At 43.7% G+C, this 19,616-nt stretch overlaps 1 protein-coding gene across 5 annotated transcripts in view; it reads right to left on the reverse strand.

The window, feature by feature from the left end:
• The window catches only part of ZNF385B (zinc finger protein 385B), a 413,608-nt gene that overhangs the window by 11,795 nt on the left and 382,197 nt on the right, over positions 1 to 19,616 (reverse strand). For all 5 annotated transcript variants that reach the window (XM_069985183.1, XM_069985182.1, XM_069985179.1 and 2 more), the window contains 3 exons: positions 9,373 to 9,615; positions 5,551 to 5,729; positions 5,363 to 5,464 (listed from right to left, as the gene is read on the reverse strand). In XM_069985183.1, the coding sequence (XP_069841284.1) occupies positions 5,363 to 5,464; positions 5,551 to 5,729; positions 9,373 to 9,615 (524 nt within the window). The remainder of the gene's footprint in view (positions 1 to 5,362; positions 5,465 to 5,550; positions 5,730 to 9,372; positions 9,616 to 19,616) is intronic.

Below are 19,616 nucleotides of genomic sequence, written 5' to 3' on the forward strand. Positions count from 1 at the left end.
GGAGGCAAGTTTGCTAAATGGATATATTACCTTGATGAGCCCTATAATTGTAAATATAAAAGTAGAGATGGGAATATCCCTTTAAGGCCAATGCTTTGCTTTAATTGTGGCTTGTGGCTGTAATAGTTATGATGATTCTGCACTGTATTATATGGTGAGCTGAGAATCTGTCAGGAGTGAGCTGGCCGTGACTACAGCTGCCAGTTTCCTTGCAGGGAATGATATGGCATGACACATATGGTGAGTCAGCCAGTCAGCCTTCACACATCTCATACTGTCTAATGCAGCTACCACAAGTCAATGCTTGTTAGTTGGGAAGATTTCAATATCTGCTGTTGTCACAGACATCACAGGCAGAAAGAACGACAGGCAGCTCAAAGCTTTGCTCAGCCACAAACAGAAGAAACCTTGGTATATACACAAGAATAAATCACAGAGAGACACCGAGTAGATGTGGGCAGTAAGGATAATATATAACTTGTGAGAAAGCATGCGCAGTGTCCTAGCACTCTGTGTGTCTTGTGGTTGGCTGAGGGAAAGTTCAGTCTGTCAGAACCACACGTTGTACATTTGAGAATAGTCACTTAAGTGTATATGTACTTCACTTTTTATAATTATCTTGTTTTATATTTTATTCTTTTTCTGCTATTTTAAAGGGGTTATCCAGGCAAAGGTATTTTATATATTATTGCCTTTTCAGAAACTGAAACTATGTGAACCCAGGGTGTGGGGGATATTTGCATTAGGGAGGTCAGTTTTTTTTAATTACTTCCCCCCTCCCTCTGCATTATACACAGCCTAGACACCCCTTTAAGAAGTTAGTGTAGAGCCACAAACAGGGCCGATTCTGGGGTCTTTGCCACCTGAGGCAAACCTCAGGCGGCCACCCCCTTACTGACACCCGAACATCCCCCCCCCCCGGAGACCCAATCGCCACAGCGCGACCCCCGCTGATCCTGGGCACTCAACACAGCCAGGAAGGCTGCTCGGTCACGTCACAGGAGCCCGTCGGGACGTGCGGACAGCGGTGAGCGTGAGCGGCGGGCCCGCAGTGGCGGGACAGGTGAGCAGCTGAAGGGCTGCTGTCATTTTTGTTAAGTCAAACTTAACTAAAATGACAGCAGGGGGAACATTATGTCGCCCCCTGCAGGACCGCAGAATCTGCCACCTGAGGCGAAATGCTTATTCCGCTTCATGGCAAAAACGGCCCTGGCCACAACCCAGTTGGGTCCAGAACACTTCTGCAGCTGGAAGTCAACCATTGTAATGTCTATCAATCCAAGGACTAGCTCAGAGCAGTCACTGAGATTATAGGGTTAACGCTCCACCAGCCGTAGCACCTATTGCGGATTTATCTATGTTGGACCTGTAACCCATGAGTTTTTGAGAAGCGGTAGTGCAAAATATACAGAGTAAGGCTATGTTCACACTACGTAAGGGACTGGCCGATCCGTGACCCGGCTGGTCTCAGAAAAGATCATTACAGCGGGTACTGCAGTACCGGCCGGATGGTCTTTATACTATGTGTATACACTCCGGCCGTGATTCCCTCAGAAGGCAGCACTACGAAAGTTCTGTGGGAATCACGGCCGTTTTAAGAACGACTGTGATACCCACAGAACTTATGTTGTGTTAACATAGCCTAGAGAGAGAATTAAAGTACCCTTTTCTCCGGAAATGATGATATTGGGTAAATTCTCATCCTTCAAAGCCCCTGCTAGGCTGCTAAAAATTTGCATATAACTGTTCTATGCCAGACTTGTAATAGTTCAAAATTGGATTCCTCCTCAGTTCCCAAGTATCCGAAAATGGGAAAGATGTGTAAGGATATATGAAACATATTATAATTGAGCTTTGATTTAAGAAGGCATAGAGATTGTAGGTTGTGTTTTTTTTTTCCGGGCAGCAAGGTGAGGGGTGAGTATTTAATAAGTCTAATGATATGGAATGTGCTTTTGCATGGCAATATTGATGTTGTTTTTATTGACTTTTGTAAAAATAAAGTATAAATAAAAATTTATTTGAATTTGTATTTGAAATGTCTGTTATAAAAACTCTAAGCTCTACACTGCTCATTGGTTTAGTTTTTTTTCAGTTTCATGGGCATTTATGTACTAGTAGTCTGGTCTTAAATGAGTCCCCGCCCCCAATTACCTCGCCAAATTCACACGCCTCTTAGTGAAACTGGCCTGAGGTGAAGATTTCTGCCATGTTTTACGCCTGCAAGCATAGTAAATCTGGTGCAACCCATGCCTCCTGACTGCCTTGCGGGAACCCCTGCCCACTTATTAGGTCAGCTGGGGACACGGCTGGCATATGCCAGCGAGAAGGGGGCGAGAAGGGGAAAGAGTAGTAGATGCTTGGAACAAACTTCTAGCAGATGTGGCAAGTAAATCTACAATGACTGAATGTAAACCTGCCTGGGATAAACATATATCTAATATATCCTAAGATAATAAGAAAGGAAATACTAAAAGGGCAGACTAGATGGACCCAGTGTTTTTTTTTTTTTTGCTGACAATTTTCAATGTTTCTAAATACTAAAATTATAGGACGTAGCAAGAGATGCAAGGAACAGAAAGATGATTGAAGGGGATAAAAAAGAAAACCTACTATTATACATGTTAGATCTATGGAAGACAAAAGGATGGTGCTGTGAATTTTAACATGCCCCATTATACCAACATCAACATCATTTGACCTCCTTACACAGTAAGGTGGGTTTGGATGACATTTCTATAATGTGTGCAGAGACTTCACTAGTGTTAGTACCTTCGTTCGACGATTCATGGGCTATACAGTGGTACCTCGGTTCTTGAACTTAATTGGTTCAGGAAGGCAGTTTGAGAACCAAAGAGTGTTTTCCCATAGGAAACAATGTAAATGTGTTTAATTTGGTCCCAGCACCCACCAATAATTACCTACAATAATCATTTATTACATTGAAAAGTGGCCAGTATAATCACTACAATACAGAACAGCACTATACAGTACAGTACATTTTAAACAAGAAAAATTCAACAAAACCTGCAATTATAGTACAGTAGTCACTAACTCCTCACTCATCCGTTACTGTATAGTGCCCCCCCCCCACCCCAGCACTGTAAAATATGGGTGGTGCACTGACTCTACTACTACTGTACTGTATGTACTGTATGTCTTATACAGTACTATACTGTATGTACTAAACTCACCAGGTACAATCCACCATCCACCCGCCATACTCCAACTATCCACGCAAAAACGTTCAGATACCGAGCAAAGTTTGAATTCTAAACTTTACGTCCAGGTAAATTTTCGCTTGAATACCGCGCTGTTACTATACTTCAAGACTGGGCGCCCGAAAAGTGTTTGAGAACAGAGCAAGAGTTTGAGAACCATAGCAAACTTTCCTTGAAAATACAGTTTGAGTTCAGAGCAGTTTGAGAACCGAGGTATTGTATTGTATTGTGTTGTATTCCCAATCTGAAATTTTAGATTCTGCATAGAACAATGTTTTAATGGGATTTGAGTACTGACATGGCATGCCTGCTCTGTATCCCAGTATTCTACGCTCCCTTGTCTAACAATGAACTGCCATGTAGTATGAGAATGTTCATTTACAATGATGGAGTTAGCACTTAAAGTACAGTGTTTCAGTGCTTCTAAAGTGTTTCAGTGCTTCTAAAGACCTCCACTTTATTTCTAAATTGCAGAACCTCTTTCAATATGTCCTCCTATAATATAAGCCTGATTGCATCTTTTTTCATTTTCTTTTAGTGCGGAGTCTGGTTCAGCAGGTTGCTGACTGAAGCACTTGACCCCTGCGGAGAGCACAAAGGAGTGGCTATCCACAATCGAAGCTATTATGGATTCTACTGCTGAGGCTACACAATATTGCAAAGTTTTCTACATTCTTCCAAATGCACCGGAAAGTCCATCCAGAGTACATTTAAAACAAATTGCACCCCGGTATGAAATGCATTAGTTAATGTATTTTGAATTGAAGCTAGTGCACTTTATGTTATGTTCTGCACAATACAATCAACTGTGTAATAAAACGTTGGGATGTAAAGAAAAGTATACAAGTAACAATTGCCTGCACCCATCTAGTCCTCGCTGTCATGTCCTCAGCTGCTGCTATATAAAAGTGAAATACATATATTCATCAGTTCTATTCTGTACTAAACTCAGCAATCCTATACTAACATGTTTTGAAAAGAGTGTAGCTGCCTAGTAAGACCTTCACACAGTGCAGTTATGGAGCAGTTTTTGTGCCCTACCACCACCAATTGGAGGTACTGCATATGACTTTCTTTTATGTTCCTCTTTTGTTTTGCCCCTCCCCCATATATTATTGTACTAAAGACCACCCTACTTCTTTAGGGGTAAGGTATGTTTTACTTTTGAAGTAGAGGGGGGGGGGGCTGTCCAGTTTAGTTTTTTTCTTGGAGGCTCGCCTTTTAGACCAGGGATGGGGAACCTTCAGCCTTCCAGCTGTTGCAAAACTACAGTTTCCATCATGACTAGACAGCCAACTTGCCTGGACAGCTTTGGCTGTCCAGGCATAATGGGAATTGTAGTTTTGCAACAGCTGGAGGGCCGAAGGTTCCCCATCCTTGTTATAGACTCTTTTGAAAAGCATATTTTTCCCTTCTTGTTTTCTACATATTACAGTGCAAAAACATTCTTCTCCAGAGCTGTTTGTTAAAAAAAAAAAAAAAAGTTTAGTTTCTCCTCTTCAGCCTTTACAGCTTGCGGTGTGAGCTCTATTTTCTCTCCACACTTGTACACAGCCTAAATAATTGTCTCCTACTTGTGTGCTCTCCTTTCTTTTTACAATTGATGTGAGCTGTCCTCCAAGGATTGTCTCCTCATCTACTACAGTGCTGATATGTAACTCCCTCCCAAGGTAGTACGATGGCAAAAACAACCTACTCACGTTATCTGTAGTCTGTTACCATGGAAAAAGGAATGCTATGCATAGGAGCTGTAAACACACAGAAGGGAATTTATAAATAATGCACCTTTTCCCTGACGTACAGGGGGCGTGGCAAATTGAAGAGGAGGAGTGGCCTCATCCAGCGCCTGATTTCTCATATCAGAAAATATACTGCTACTCTTGATCCACAGCGTCAGATCTGCCAGATTTATTGAGAGGCGTTTGGGGCATAGGGGGCGAGGCTTTATAGAAGACTGCCACATGGTTATGCTCGTCTTGATAAATTCTTCCTATAATGGCGGGAGACTCTCAGAGACACAACTATTGTACAAGACAGTTTTATATTTTTATTATTAGATCATACTTATTGTTTATCACTTTGTGCTGTTCCGATATTCAAGTATTGTTATGTTATTCTATGGTACGATTACATTTACTTACCGCTAAAATACTAGGGCTGCGCTGAAGTTTGTTGTATGGGCTATATTTAGGCTTCAATGGCTTTCCTGCTACTCTGTCCTTATGCCTTCTGCTGGAGATGTGCTGTAATGAAAAAATACAGATATAGCTGGATTTCCAAAACCCATTTGACTTCCAAAATGGTAAGTCCTTCGACATTTTTAAAGTACCTGTTTAAGCTGGATTTCTGAATTTACATGGACGTCACAGATTTCACAATGGAAAGTTTTGTTCTGTAGTCCTGAACCTTTGCTGCCATTTTGGAGTTTTAGTCGGGATCCGGACCTGGGATAGGATTTGATTGGACCTGCGCCATTCCGAGCCTCTAGCATTGTCTTGTGTTTGGAACCTTAACAAACCAAAAAAAATCAGCATCATTGTACATACTCACAGCGCATTACAACCTATAAATACAACCCACCAATACTTATATTGTCTTCTTTTTTAACATTAAAAATTCATCTGTTTCCTATTTCTGTCACGTCCTGGAAAGCTATGTGACACCAGATGTAACCACTGGAGCTTCCTAAGGGGTTGTCATCCAGATTTCATACAAAGCAAACACTTGTGCGGCACTTTATATGTCTTCTTCTTCTGTACGTCTCATAGCGCACAGAATGAAATATTGTAAAAAGATGTGTTCTGTGTATTAAGGAAGGCCTAGTTATGTGCTGATATTTACTAGAGTGACAACCCATTATTTGACTTCCCAGCCATCCAATATAAGATATTGCTTGAGACAGATGTTGGCAATTAAAGGGCACACTTTTCAATGAGGTATAAATCACTGCACATCACTGTAAATCACTCAAAGGGGTATATCCATCTTGGACACTGATGGCATATGAACAGGATATGCCCAAATGTTTTAATACTCAGATTGCAGGAAAGTACACAAAGTATATATCTCACAGGGATCGCCATTTGCACCACTCCCATCAAAGTCAATGGAAGTTTCGCAAAGAGCATATTATGCAAGTTACATAACTTGCCAGATATGTCAGTTTTCGGTTTCCCAACCACCTCTGCCGTTTTGATCATTAACTCCGGTCAAAGGTAGCGTTAAAGAGCAGCCGTTCACAGCTAAACAGCCATTGTTTGTACAACCTTAGGCTATGTTCACACTACGTAAGTTCTGTAGTAATCACGGCCGTTGTTACTACGGAACTTACGTAGTGCTGCCTTCTAAGGAATCCCAGCCGGATTGTATACACTCTGGACGGAATCACTAGTGGCGCTGCAAGAAACTGACATGTCAGTTTTCTGCGGCTGCTATTCACTGAAAAGCAGCCGCAGAAAACCCTGTGAGTTCAAACAATGGAGCGTGCGGCTCCGGCGTGTGGGGAATTCGGATGTGGGCGTGCACTAATTGGCCGCATCCAAATTCAGCGGCAGTAAAGATCATCCGGCTGGTACTGCAGTACCAGCTGGGATGATCTTTTCTGACACCGCCTGTGGGTGGTGTCATGCAGAGTGGGAACGTAGCCTTACTGTGAAAATAGCCTTACTGTGCAATAAACACAGCAAGTTAGCTCCATTTCCAGGTTAACTCCATTAAGGCAATAACAGATTTATAGATTTTTTTTGTTTTTGCTACTTTTTTAAAGTAATTTTAAAAAAGTAAATAATTTTAAAAATAAGTTAAAATCTGTGTCTTTAATTTGCTTTATGACACTACTCTAACATCCATAACTTTTAATATGTGGCTTTTTATTCCATTTTTGTTATTTATTTCATGGTTGCTATTGATTGCATTATGTGCGAGGTAAATAAATGGGATCACTTCAGGCAGGTGTCAATGTACAATGCACAGGGGAGCTACATGGAGTAGCCTTCCCTATGGCTACTATATTACAGTGGACCATCATCCTACACCAGTAGGGTGATTTGCTTTTTCAACCTCCGAGTGCATATAGTAAGAAGGGAAAAAGCATCAAAACGGCCCCTTTGCCATTCTGGTATCTGGTATAGGCCTACACAGATGCACAGACCTGCATCCTGCTACAGGACGCTGCAGCTCACTATCCATGGTAATCATCCTCAAATTACAGACCAGGAGCCAAGTGGTAAAAATTCCCTTAGCAGAGTATATTAGAACTCATTTATTATTATTATTATTATTATTATTATTATTATTATTATTATTACTATTAGAACTCATTTCTTCTTATTATTAATACTATGCACAAAACACCACATATACACATCTGTTATGTCTGTGACTGTTCAGACCTCAGCACATTCCTCTGCCCATAAACTATAGCAGAGACTGTACTTTCGGCCATGGACATTGCTTGTCATAGTCTTTTGTAGCTTGAGCTGGCGATTTATATTGGACTGTATTGCTTGGAATTCACACCTCTTTGACTGTCCTTCTGACCTCCATTTTTGCCTACTGTTCTTGTACTGTTCTGCTATGTCTGGTTTGACCAGTATCTCCCTGACTATTCTTTATTGTGTTTGTCTGTCTTGTCTCATTTTGTGTTTCACTTACCCAGCGTAGGGACTGTGGCCCAGTTGATGCGACATGCCTACAGTTGGGATGGCAAGTAGGTAGAGATAAGCGAACTTTTCAAAAGTTCGTTCCGACCGGACTTCTGGATTTTTTCGGAAAGTTCGGTTCGACCGAATTTCGGATTTCTTCGGATTTCATAGTTTAAAGCATTTATATGATACGGGGGTAGTGTATTTAGTTGAATTTAGGGCTCTACATGTCAGTAACATCATTATCTTTTCGATATCTCAAAGTCAATTTTTATTTTTTTTAGACTTCAATATTCACCATTACAGGGTCTATGCAGGAAATTCACCATTACAGGGTCTATGCAGGAAAAAGGTCACAAATGCAGAGAAGGAGCAGCAGTAGTCATTGGAGGTCAGTCTAGGTCCAGCAATAGTCATTTGAGGCCAGTACCGGGGCAGCAGTAGTCAACATGTAGGCCAGGCATCAGCAACAGTAGTCAACATGTAGGCCAGGCAGGAGCAGCAGGAGCCAACATGGAGGCCAGGCAGAACCGCAGTAGCCAACATGGAGACCAGGCAGGAGCAACAGTAGTCAAAATGGAGGCCAGACAGCTATTCACCTGCACCAGGTATTTTTTTCTCTCAGGATAAGACGGATGTGATATACACATCAGAAGTATAGGACTTGTATATCTGTACAGCACGTTTTTGTTCACCCTTTTGTTCACGTTTTTGTGCACCCTTTGCTGTCCTATGCCTAATCTATCTATCTTTCGCCCTCTCTATATTTCTCTCTCAATCACTAGATGTTTCTCCTCTCCGCTTTCCTAATCTTTCCTTTCCTTTCCTACAATATCTTCTCAGTAGTGTGTAGTACTCAACAGCAGCAGCATCAGCAGCAGCAGCACCAGAAGCGTTTCGATAATCCTGAGCTGTGTGCACTGCAGCCAGTAACAACCTTCTTCCTCTCTCTGTGCAGACTGCGTGGTGCGGTCATGTGACCGCTCCTCTTAAAGCAATACCGACTTAACAGGGGGTGGGCTAGTGCAAGATCCCTGCTGATTGGATGTGTACCGGGCATCATAGGAAAGCGCTTTTCCCGCCCGGAACACTTCCTACTTTCTAGAATGGTGGCTGCCATTTAAGAAAGCAAAAAAAAAAAATTGGAGCGAATTTCCAGAAATTCTAATCCGATCGGCCTCGGATTTTTGGAAAAATCTGAACCGGATCCCATACCGGACGAACCGGTTCGCTCATCTCTACAAGTAGGCAGGGACACTCTTGGGGTGCCTAGTGTTAGGGCTCATACTGTCTGTCTATGCCTGTATTCCATCCCTTACTACAACACCAGGTGTGCCCTGGGGGTCAGGGGCTTTTGCAACCTTTGCACTACTCAGGAAGAGGTCTCACGGCCATAGGTCCAGCTATCCTGGGAAACTACAAGTCCCAGCTCAGCATAATATTAACACATTTCTGGCCACACGCTGCATATATGCAGTAAGCTCTCCCGAAAATGTAAGATACCATACCTGTGTTGTGCGCCTCTAGCTGTGACAATGAGTTTACTGCTACTTTGCATAGTGAACAGTACAATAACTTCTTGGCTTTCTCTTCTTCTGATTCTGTAACAGTGACTGCACTGCCATTGGTGCTCTTCACAAGTGCTGCCGGTATTACTGCTGTTAATGCGACCTCTGACTTGGCAATGAAAGACCTTATCTCCGCCATACTGTGGCTTACAGAACTGCTGGCTTTTAATCGTTCCTCTTCTCCTAGAAAGAAGAAAATACATACAAACTATTTAGCCGGTGTCCACAGACTCATCATCCAGTATTTGTCTAGAGCTTTTATTACAGGGGACATCTGACATTTACAAGCAATTACACAGAGATGCAAATTGTTTGAAAAGGAAGAATCGTGTTATTCATCCATCAGAAGGAAGGGTCCACCAGTATAATTTGTCTGATTATTCTCTTTTGTGCATAAATGCCCCGGCATCTTTGTCACGTTCAATGGATGACTAATTCCCAGTGCAAAAAATAGAAGCACAACGTGTAATTGGGAATCGCTTCAAACGCACAAATGACCCCTAATATTGTAGGATGTGCTATGATGTCACAGTTACAGTATAACATGGACATGAATATCCCTTATAATTCACAAGTTTGATCAAAATTAATCCAGATTTATTATTGATGTGCAGATTTTTTACCTGACTTGTGCCATGAATTTCTCGACAATTTTTTGACAATTGTCTCTGCCGTGTTTGGCAATTTGGAGATGTGTCCTCTTAAAGGAATAAAATCAACAGGTGCAAGAAAGCTATACAGATTTGTAAATTACTTCTTTTTAAAATCTCAGGTTCTCCAGTACTTATGAGCTGCTGTTTGTCTTACAGGAGGTGGTGTATGCTTTTCAGTCTGACACAGTGCTCTCTGCTGCCACCTCTGTCCATGACAGGAACTGCCCAGAGCAGTAGCAAATCCCCATAGAAAACTTCTCCTGTTTTGGACAGTTCCTATCATGAACAGACGTGGCAGCAGAGAGCACTGTGTATGACTGGATAGAATACACCATTTCCTGCAGGACATACATCAGCTGATAAGTATTGGATGGATTCTGTTATTTTTCAATAGTACTCATTTACAAATACTGCAGTGGATCTCCAGCAGATGTGATCTAACTGAACACAGCATCAAATCTGCTGCAGATCCTGTACATGTGAAGGCACCTTAAAACATTTTTATCTGTAGAGTACCCCTTTAATCAATTTAGCTTGTGTTATGCTAACAAACTTCACTTTAAGGCAGGAGTGTGAAATCTCTCTCTCTCTCTCTCCCTCTCTCTCTCTCTCTCTCTCTCTCTCTCTCTCTCTCTCTCTCTATATATATATATATATATATGAAATCACTTATACACTATGTTTGGTCCATTAAAGGCAATGTACCCAGCTGGGGGTACATTGGGGTATACGTTCTGCCTTGCCAACATGTGCAGGATCAAATGTTAAAGTTCTCTTAGTGGTAGGTAGATAGGTTGTTGCTATGTTTTTACACTCAGCAGGACCATGAGATTTATATAGTAACATAGGTGGGGAGAAATTGGGGCAGCTCCATAGAAGAGTAAGGAAGGTAAGTACAGGATTATTTACTTTTTATATATACATTTATGTAAAAAATATATACTCCTTAGAATCTAAATGTGTAGCTAACCCTGGAAAAGTCATGTGTGTTTTTTTTTTTTTTTTAAGTTAAGTATCACATCTGGCAGGGCCCTATAGCGGCTTGATTGACAGCTGTGGCTACAATTACAGGGCGATACAATTTTTAAGGAAAGAATAAAAAAGTTCCTGTCTGTGCCTGATAAAGGTCTTATCCCTGAAATGAGATGTGTGCGAGGAGTGCATGAAAAACGACATCACTGGCCAAAACACAGATTATCCTTGCGTCATTGTATTACATTCATCTACAGAAGTGATGGGCTGAGCTTTTATCTATACCAGGTCACATTCTCATCTGATTAAGGGCATCTTCTGAGCTCCTTCCAAAAATTATTAGACGTAAATGTAAAGGTGAAAGTAAATGTAAAAATAAAAAATAGATCATCATAAAGCAAGGGAGAACTGGAACAAAAAATAACGAATCACTTTTTATAAGTGTAGGGATTCCCATTGATAATCAATATACAGTTTTGCTGTTCTGTCTTGGCCAGGGATTGGCTGACCGGCTTTGAAGTTCCACTTGTGGCTGCGGGCAGATGATTAGTTTATTTTGAACTGATCATTCACAAAGTACCCATCACTCTTACTACTATCACTAAACTACACATATGTACAGTGGTGCCTTGGATTATGAGCATAATTCGTTCCGGGACCATGCTTGTAATCCAAATCCACTCTTAAACCAAAGCAAATTTTTTCATAAGAAATCATAGAAATGCAGACAATTGGTTCCACACCCCAAAAATAATGATTTTTTTTATTCTGAATAACATGTAGAACAGATGAGACAAACAACGAGAAACAGCAGAATATGTTATATTATAAGTTACTGTACAGTATAGCAATCACCATGTGGAGTAAAATGTACACTAGGGGGGGATTTATAAAGAACGGCGTACGCCTCTTGGTGAATCCAGACGGGTGTCCGAACCTGCTTCCAGCAGGTGTAGATTTAGATCATGATTTATGCCTGCGACCATGCCCTCCCCCACTGTTGCTCCCACCCAGTACAGGGAGCACTTAAACCAAAGCAATGCTCTTACACCAAGTTACAATTTTAAAAAACTGTGAGCTCTTCTTGCAACTTACTCTTAAGCCAAGGTACCACTGTATATATATATATATATATATATATATATATATATATATATATATATATATATATATATATATATGTATATATACAGTATATATATATATATACACCTATTAGTGTAATATTAATAAAGGTTCGTCATTCCCAATCTTTCACGAACAAACCATTTTACCAAATTATCTATCTATCTCACTATTAGTATAACATTAATAAAGGTTCGTCATCCTTGTATATAAAGGCATATATGAGGCCACCCCCCTTCCCCTTACTAGTTCAAGCAGCCATTTATATTAAAGCAGCGCAACTGCCAGCAGCAGAAAGTAAAGTGAGAATTGCTCATTTTTAGATTGGCTTAGTATGGGGCACAGAACATGCAATTATTCGGCAAGCAGGCTTTAAATAGAGCAGCCTTGTGATAAAATATCCCAGCAATAGCTGGAGCTGTGTTCTGAACACAAGATACGCAAAAGCTGTAGAGCTAAAATACACTTCAGTACAGAGATATACATTCGACATAGGAAGAGATGCGTATAACAACTCTACGACAATGTACAGCTGTGAATAAAGTGTACTGTTATATAAAAGGCTGTGATTGTTATATAGCTTCTGGCTATAAAAGAGCAGTGACTTTATTATATAATGTGTCTTTGTCATCCTGTTTTCAGTATAGACGTTCATAGCATGAATAATCCTTATAGCTACCTAAGGGCAAAGAGTTCCATGGACAGAAAATAAGCCCCTCACCGTTATACCGACCAATTTCACTTTACTTGCAAGCTCATTTCCTTCTTAAGGAGAGCTACTGTGTATACATTTGCATGGCCAATATGGCCACTCCCTACACTAGTTACCCCCTCAGATCACTGCCTCCATAGTTTTGAATCATGTGTAGGGACAAAGCTGTGGCTTACAGAAGGCAAAACACCAAGTCCAAGTAACCTTGAATAAGTAGTAGAGAAGACCCGGCACTCACCAAGTAGTTCTGCTAATTTATTATAGTGCAATAAGCATCAGGTACAATAAGAATGCGTTTTGGCGAAGCATGACCTTCATCAACTTATCATCAGTGTTAGGGAACTGGACGACAATAGACAGGTGCTGCCCTGGCGCTGGCACCTGTCCCGCTGTCCCGCTGTCCCTGCCTAATTGCCTCAACTGCCTTAAGCTGCAGCGGACAACTGGTCGATAGTCCCTAACCTGTATAAGTGAACACTGAACGCAGACAGGACATTACAAAATACAATAAATCAGTGTCAGAGGCCCGGGTCAGCAACTAGCGGTCGGCATGGTACAAAGACGAAAGAGTAGTCTAAGCCAAAGTCTAAGCCAAAGCCAGAAAGTCTGGGATATATAGCAATTCAGGAAAAACGTTAGGTCAAGAAATGCTTGGAGTACAAGGCTCTATCGCAGGCAGGGAACCATAGACAGGGGAGGCAGACGTTCCAGCCCCAGAACGCAATTGTCAAGGTGCAAAGTAGCTATGGACACTGCCGATGAGCCCCTAGCAAGCGGCTGGGCCGGTTGTCAGGGACATTATCAGGGCATCTAAGAGCCCGTGTGCGAGCTGGGCACGCAGCCCGGATTATGACAACCGAGTACTCTTTAACCCCTTGCCTCTAAAGCCTGTTTTGGCCTTAATGACCAGGCTCATTTTTCAAAATCTGACCTGTCTCACTTTATGCGCTTATAGCTCAGTGATGCTTTAACGTATGCTAGCGATTCTGAGATTGTTTTTTCGTCACATATAACACTTTATATTAGTGGCAAAATTTGGTCACTGTGTTTTTTGTGAAAAACATCAAAATATCATGAAAAATTTGAAAATTTAGCATTTTATGAACTTCTGAAATTCTCTGATTTTAAAAGAGGAAATCATAGCACATAAATTAGTTACTAAATCACATTACCAATATGTCTTCTTTATTCTGGCATAATTTGGTAAACATATTTTACTTTTTTAGGGTGTTATGGGGCTTAGAAATGTATCAGCAAATTATAAAATTTTCATGAAATTTTTCTTTTTTTAAATGGATTTAGAAGGCTTGTATCTTGGAAACCCCCATAAGTGACCCCATTTTGGAAACTACACACCTTAAAGAATTAATCTAGGGGTATAATGAGCATTTTAACCCTACAGGGGCTGGAGGAAAGTATTCACAATTAGGCCGTAAAAAAATTGAAAATTTAAATTTTCCAATAATATATACGTTTAGATTAAAATTTCTCATTTTCAAAAGGAACATGAGAGAAAAAGCACCCAAAAATTTGTAACGCAGGTTCTCTTGAGTACAACGGTACCCCATATGTGGGCGTAAACCACTGTATGGGCACACAGCCGGGCTCAGAAGGAAGGGAGCGCCAATTAGCTTTTTTAATGCAGATTTTGCTGAAGAAGTTTCTGAACACCAGGTGCATTTGCAGAGCCCCTGTAGTGTCAGCAGAGAGAAAAAACCCCATAAGTCACCCCATTTTGGAAAGTGCACCCCTCAGAGTATTCATCTTGGGCTGAGGTGAGCATTTTGACCCCACAGGCATTAGAGGAAAGTATTCAAAAGAAGACAGTAAAAATGAAAAAACTGAATTTTTCCAATAATATGTTTGTTTAGTTTGAAATTTCTCAATTTCACGAGGAACAAGAGAAAAAAAGTACAGCAAAATTTGTAACACAGGTTCTCCTGAGTACAATGGTACCCCATATGTGGGCATTAACCACTATATGGGCACCCAGCCGGGCTCAGAAGGGAAGGGAGCGCCAATTAGCATTTTCAGTGCAGATTTTTCTGAAGAAGTTTCTGAGCGCCAGGTGCGTTTGCAGCGCCCCTGTAGTGTCCGCAGAAGTAAACTCCCCCAAAAGTTACCCCATTTTTGAAAGTACACCCCTCAAAGAATTCATCTTGGGGTGCGGTGACCATTTTGACCCCACAGGTATTAGAGGAAAGTATTCAAAATAAGACAGTAAAATTGAAAAACTAGAATTTTGCCAATAATATGTTCGTTTAGTTTAAAATTTCTCAATTTGACTAGGAACAGGGGAGAAGCTGCATGCCAAAATCTGTAATGCAGGTTCTCCTGAGTAGAACGGTACCCCATATGTGGGCATAAATCACTGTATGGGCACACACCCGGGCTCAGAAGGGAAGGAGCGCCAATTAGCATTTGCAGTGCAGATTTTTCCGAAGAAGTTTCTGAGCACCAGGTGCGTTTGCAGTGCCCCTGTAGTGTCCGCAGAAGAGAACCCCCCCAAAAGTCACCCCATTTAGGAAAGTTCACCCCTCAAAGAATTCATCTTGCGGTATGGTAAGCATTTTGACCCCACAGGTATCGGAGGAAAGTATTCAAAAGAAGACAGTAAAATTGAAAAACTCAAATTTTTCCAATAATATGTTTGTTTAGTTTAAAATTTCTAAATTTCACAAGGAACAGGAGAAAAAATGTACACTAAAATCTGTAACGCAGGTTCTCCTGAGTAGAACGGTACCCCATATGTGGGCATAAACCACTGTATGGGCACACAGCAGAGCTCAGAAGGGAAGGAGCGCCAATTTGCTTGAGCAAAACCGCAGCTAGTAATAGTTATTAGAATAGCGCAGTTACTAAAATACAATAAAAAAATGAGATTCCAGGTAATGTGTGTGTGTGTGTGGGGGGGGTTACGGACAGTCTGGGGTGGTTACGGGCAACCTGGGGTGGTAACAGGCAATGTGGGGTGGTAAAGGGCAACGTGGGGTGGTAACGGGCAACGTGGGGTGGTAACGGGCAACGTGGGGTGGTAACGGATAAACTGAAGTGCTTATAGGTAATCTGGGATGGGTACATGTAATTTGGGGTGGTTACAGCCAATCTGGAGAGGGTCACTGGCAATTTGGGGTGGTTACGGGCAACGTGCGGTGGTCAGAGGCAACCTGCGGTGGTCAGAGGCAACGTGCGGTGGTTAGAGGCAACGTGCGGGGGTTAGAGGCAACGTGCGGGAGTTAGAGGCAACGTGCGGTGGTTACAGGCAACGTGCGGTGGTCACAGGCGACGTGCGGTGGTCAGAGGCGACGTGCGGTGGTTACAGGCGACGTGCGGTGGTCAAAGGCGACGTGCGGTGGTCAGAGGCAACGTGCGGTGGTCAGAGGCGACTTACGGTGGTCAGAGGCGACGTACGGTGGTCAAAGGGGACGTACGGTGGTCAGAGGCGACGTGCGGTGGTTACAGGCGACGTGCGGTGGTCAGAGGCGACGTGGAGTGGTCAGAGGCAGCGTGCGGTAGTTACGGACAATCTGGAGGGGGTCATTGGCAATTTGGGGTGGTTACGGTCAAGGTGCGTTGGTTATAGGCAACGTGCGGTGGTTACATGTAATCTGGCGTGATTACGGGCAACCTGCGGCGGTTACGGGCAAACTGGGGTGATTACGGACAATCTGCAGGGGGTCACTGGAAATTTGGGGTGGTTACGGTCAACGTGCGGTGGTTACGTGCAACCTGGGGCGAATACGGGGAACCTGCGGGGGTTACGGGTAATCTGGGAGTTTTTTCACTTTTTCACATTTACACTTTTTCACTTGTGCTTTTTACACATTCATTTTCACTGTATTTCTATGATTATTTCTATGTATTTTCTATCACAGTAATCATAGTTTAGTGACAGAGACCAAATTGGTCTCTGTCACTTGAAATTTTCAGAGCGAACTGCTTCTGACGCGCATGCGCACATCAGAAGCAGTCAGGACATTGAGGAGGACGGAGCTCCAGGATCAGGTAACGTATATGGGGAAGGGCGGGTGACTGGGGGACGGGGGTGACAGGGGGGGTGGGGAGCAACTTGGGGGGGGGACACTGAGACTTTTTATCCCCTGTCACCAATGATTTATGGTGACAGGGGATAAAAAGTGCCAGGCAGCACTGGGAACAGGCGATCAGCGGTATATATTATATACCGCCGATCGCCTGCTCCGGGACCCCCCAGGGGGGTCCCCGATCACTGCCCCATGCTCTCCGCTACCTCCGGTGTTGGAGAGCATGGGGTTTTCATTCATTTTTTTATTTCCATCGCTGCGAACAAACATCGTTTGTTCGCAGCGATGGGGTCGGCCATCTTGGATGTGATGGCCGCCCGGGGAGGGGGGTTAGTGATCGGCCACTAGGGGAGGGGGGCTGATCTGGGGTCTGATTTACACTTATTTCATCTCCCCCCACCGTGGATTCACGGTGGGGGGAGATGAAATGCAGCGGCGGCGCCGGTAATGGCCGGTACCGGCGGATCGCCGCTATAACGGTAATAGCGGCGATCCGCCGGCACCGGAGGGGGCACGGAAGGGCCAGGGGGGGGGGATCAGCAGTGGCGGCGGGAGGAGGCAACATGCCACAGCCTCCCCCCGCCGCCCGATCGCCGGCCTTCTTTTAAAACTCCCAATAGACGCTGCGGTCGCATTGACCGCGGCGTTTATAGGGTTAACTGCCCGGGGGGAGCGCGGCTCCCCTCCAGGCAGAGGCAGCAGGAGGATGCTGTGTGACACAGCCTCCTCCTGCTGCCCGATCTCACTTAGGGACAGTGGGGGGAGGCAGGGAAACCATGACGTTTGGGAAACGTCATGTTGCGGGAACTACCTGCTTTACATGACGTTTCCCAAACGTCATTTTGCGGCAAGGGGTTAAGCTAATGAAGGCCATGCTTGGCCAAAACACTTTATTATTGTACCTGATGATTATTGCACTATAATAAATTAGCAGAACCACTTGGTAAGTGCCGGATCTTCTCTACTACTTGTGTGGGGACCCACCACCTTGAGCACCACCTCTGTCGGAAGTGCCGTCCTCTCCACATCCAACCAACTAACCTTGAGTTACAAAAGGGAAGCCTCTAGATATATGGTTAGAGTGAACATAAAGAGATCTGATTGTATACTGGTCTAGACATGCTACATGGAAAATTCTACAAATAGGATATTAATAGAGGCTTCACTCAGTAGATAGAAATCACGCACAGTTTTGATGATAGATCCTCTTCTTTAATGTTGTTGCTGTATTAGTTTATTAATTTCTCTAGAGACTTGCAGAACATTTTCCCGTCAAAACTGATTAAAAAATAAAGTAAAAATGTTCAGCTGGCACCGAGCCAGGAATAACTCCCCAAAATATATCTGTGTTGAGCGTACACTTCCTGAACATCTTTCTTTTCTCCTGAGAATCCTGTATCTCTATTCCCTATCATCACTTTAAAAGATAAATGACAATATTATCACTTCAATGTCCTGACGGCACAAACTAAAGAGGAGAAGACTGCTGATGTTGTACCAATGACTTTTTCAATTGAAAACAGGAAGAGGGCTTCATAAGGCTGAATAGAGGGGATCACAGTCCTGAGGTTTTACCAAGGTGATCATTTCACCACTATATTGGATTCCCAGCAATCAGCTTGTTATGTCCTGGAGATAACAACAAGCTGAGATGGGATACACCTTTAAGATCTTAAGGCCCTTGTCACGGCCGCGGCGGCGTCCCGTGTTCCGGGCCACCGCCGCGACCTCCTCCTGCCCCATGCAGCCGCCGGCGTCCCTGTGCAGGGACCCGGCGCTGCTGCTAGTTCGGCCCCTGGGGGCGCCTCACCTCTCCTCCGCTCCTGTCTCCGTCTGTGCCGGCCGGCGCGCGCGTCCCCGCCTCCTAGGGCGCGCGCGCGCCGGCTGTCTCAGATTTAAAGGGGCAGTGCGCTCCTAACTGGTTAGTTGCACCAATCACTCCCTATAAATCCCAGCATGCCCTGTCCCTTGGGTTGGAGCCTCTACATGCTTCCCATAGCGTTTGACCCAGCCCCCTGTTGTTCCTGATACCTATCCGCTACCTGGTCCCTAGTCCTTGTTCCTGGTTCCTGCTCCCCTGTCACTCCATTGCTCCTGTGTTCAGCCTGTCACCTGCGGTTACGCCTACAGACCTCTGCCAGCACCATCTCCTGCCTACTGCTCCTGCCACGCCTCGCCTCGCCTGCCTTCACTAGCAACCAAGCCAGGGGTAGCCTTGCGGCGGGCTCTGGTGAATACCAGCGGCCCCTTAGACTCCGCTCCCTGGTGAGGTTAGTGCTATCGCTGGTGACGGTCCAGTGGATCCACTACTCCAGGCGTTACAGTAGGCTCCAACCATGGATCCCGGCGAGGTGCCTGATATCCGCGAAGTCGCCTGAGTGGTCGCCCTACAGGCTCAACAAATCCAGAAACAGTCGCAGCAGATCCAGCAACTCACTGCCGCCTTACAGCAGCATACTACAGCCCAGAGCACACCACCTCCTGCTGCTTTTTCTACACTTCGACTGGCTCTCCCAAGCAAATACGCTGGTGACTCCAAGTTGTGCAGAGGATTCCTGACTCAGTGCACCATGCATATTGAACTTTTAAGTAGTCAGTTTGCCACCGAGCGCTCTAAAGTGGCTTTCATCATCAGCCTATTGGAAGGAAGAGCTCTGGCCTGGGCCACACCACTGTGGG

Source organism: Dendropsophus ebraccatus, chromosome 9 (assembly GCF_027789765.1).
Source record: "Dendropsophus ebraccatus isolate aDenEbr1 chromosome 9, aDenEbr1.pat, whole genome shotgun sequence".
NCBI classification, from domain to species: Eukaryota; Metazoa; Chordata; class Amphibia; order Anura; family Hylidae; genus Dendropsophus; species Dendropsophus ebraccatus.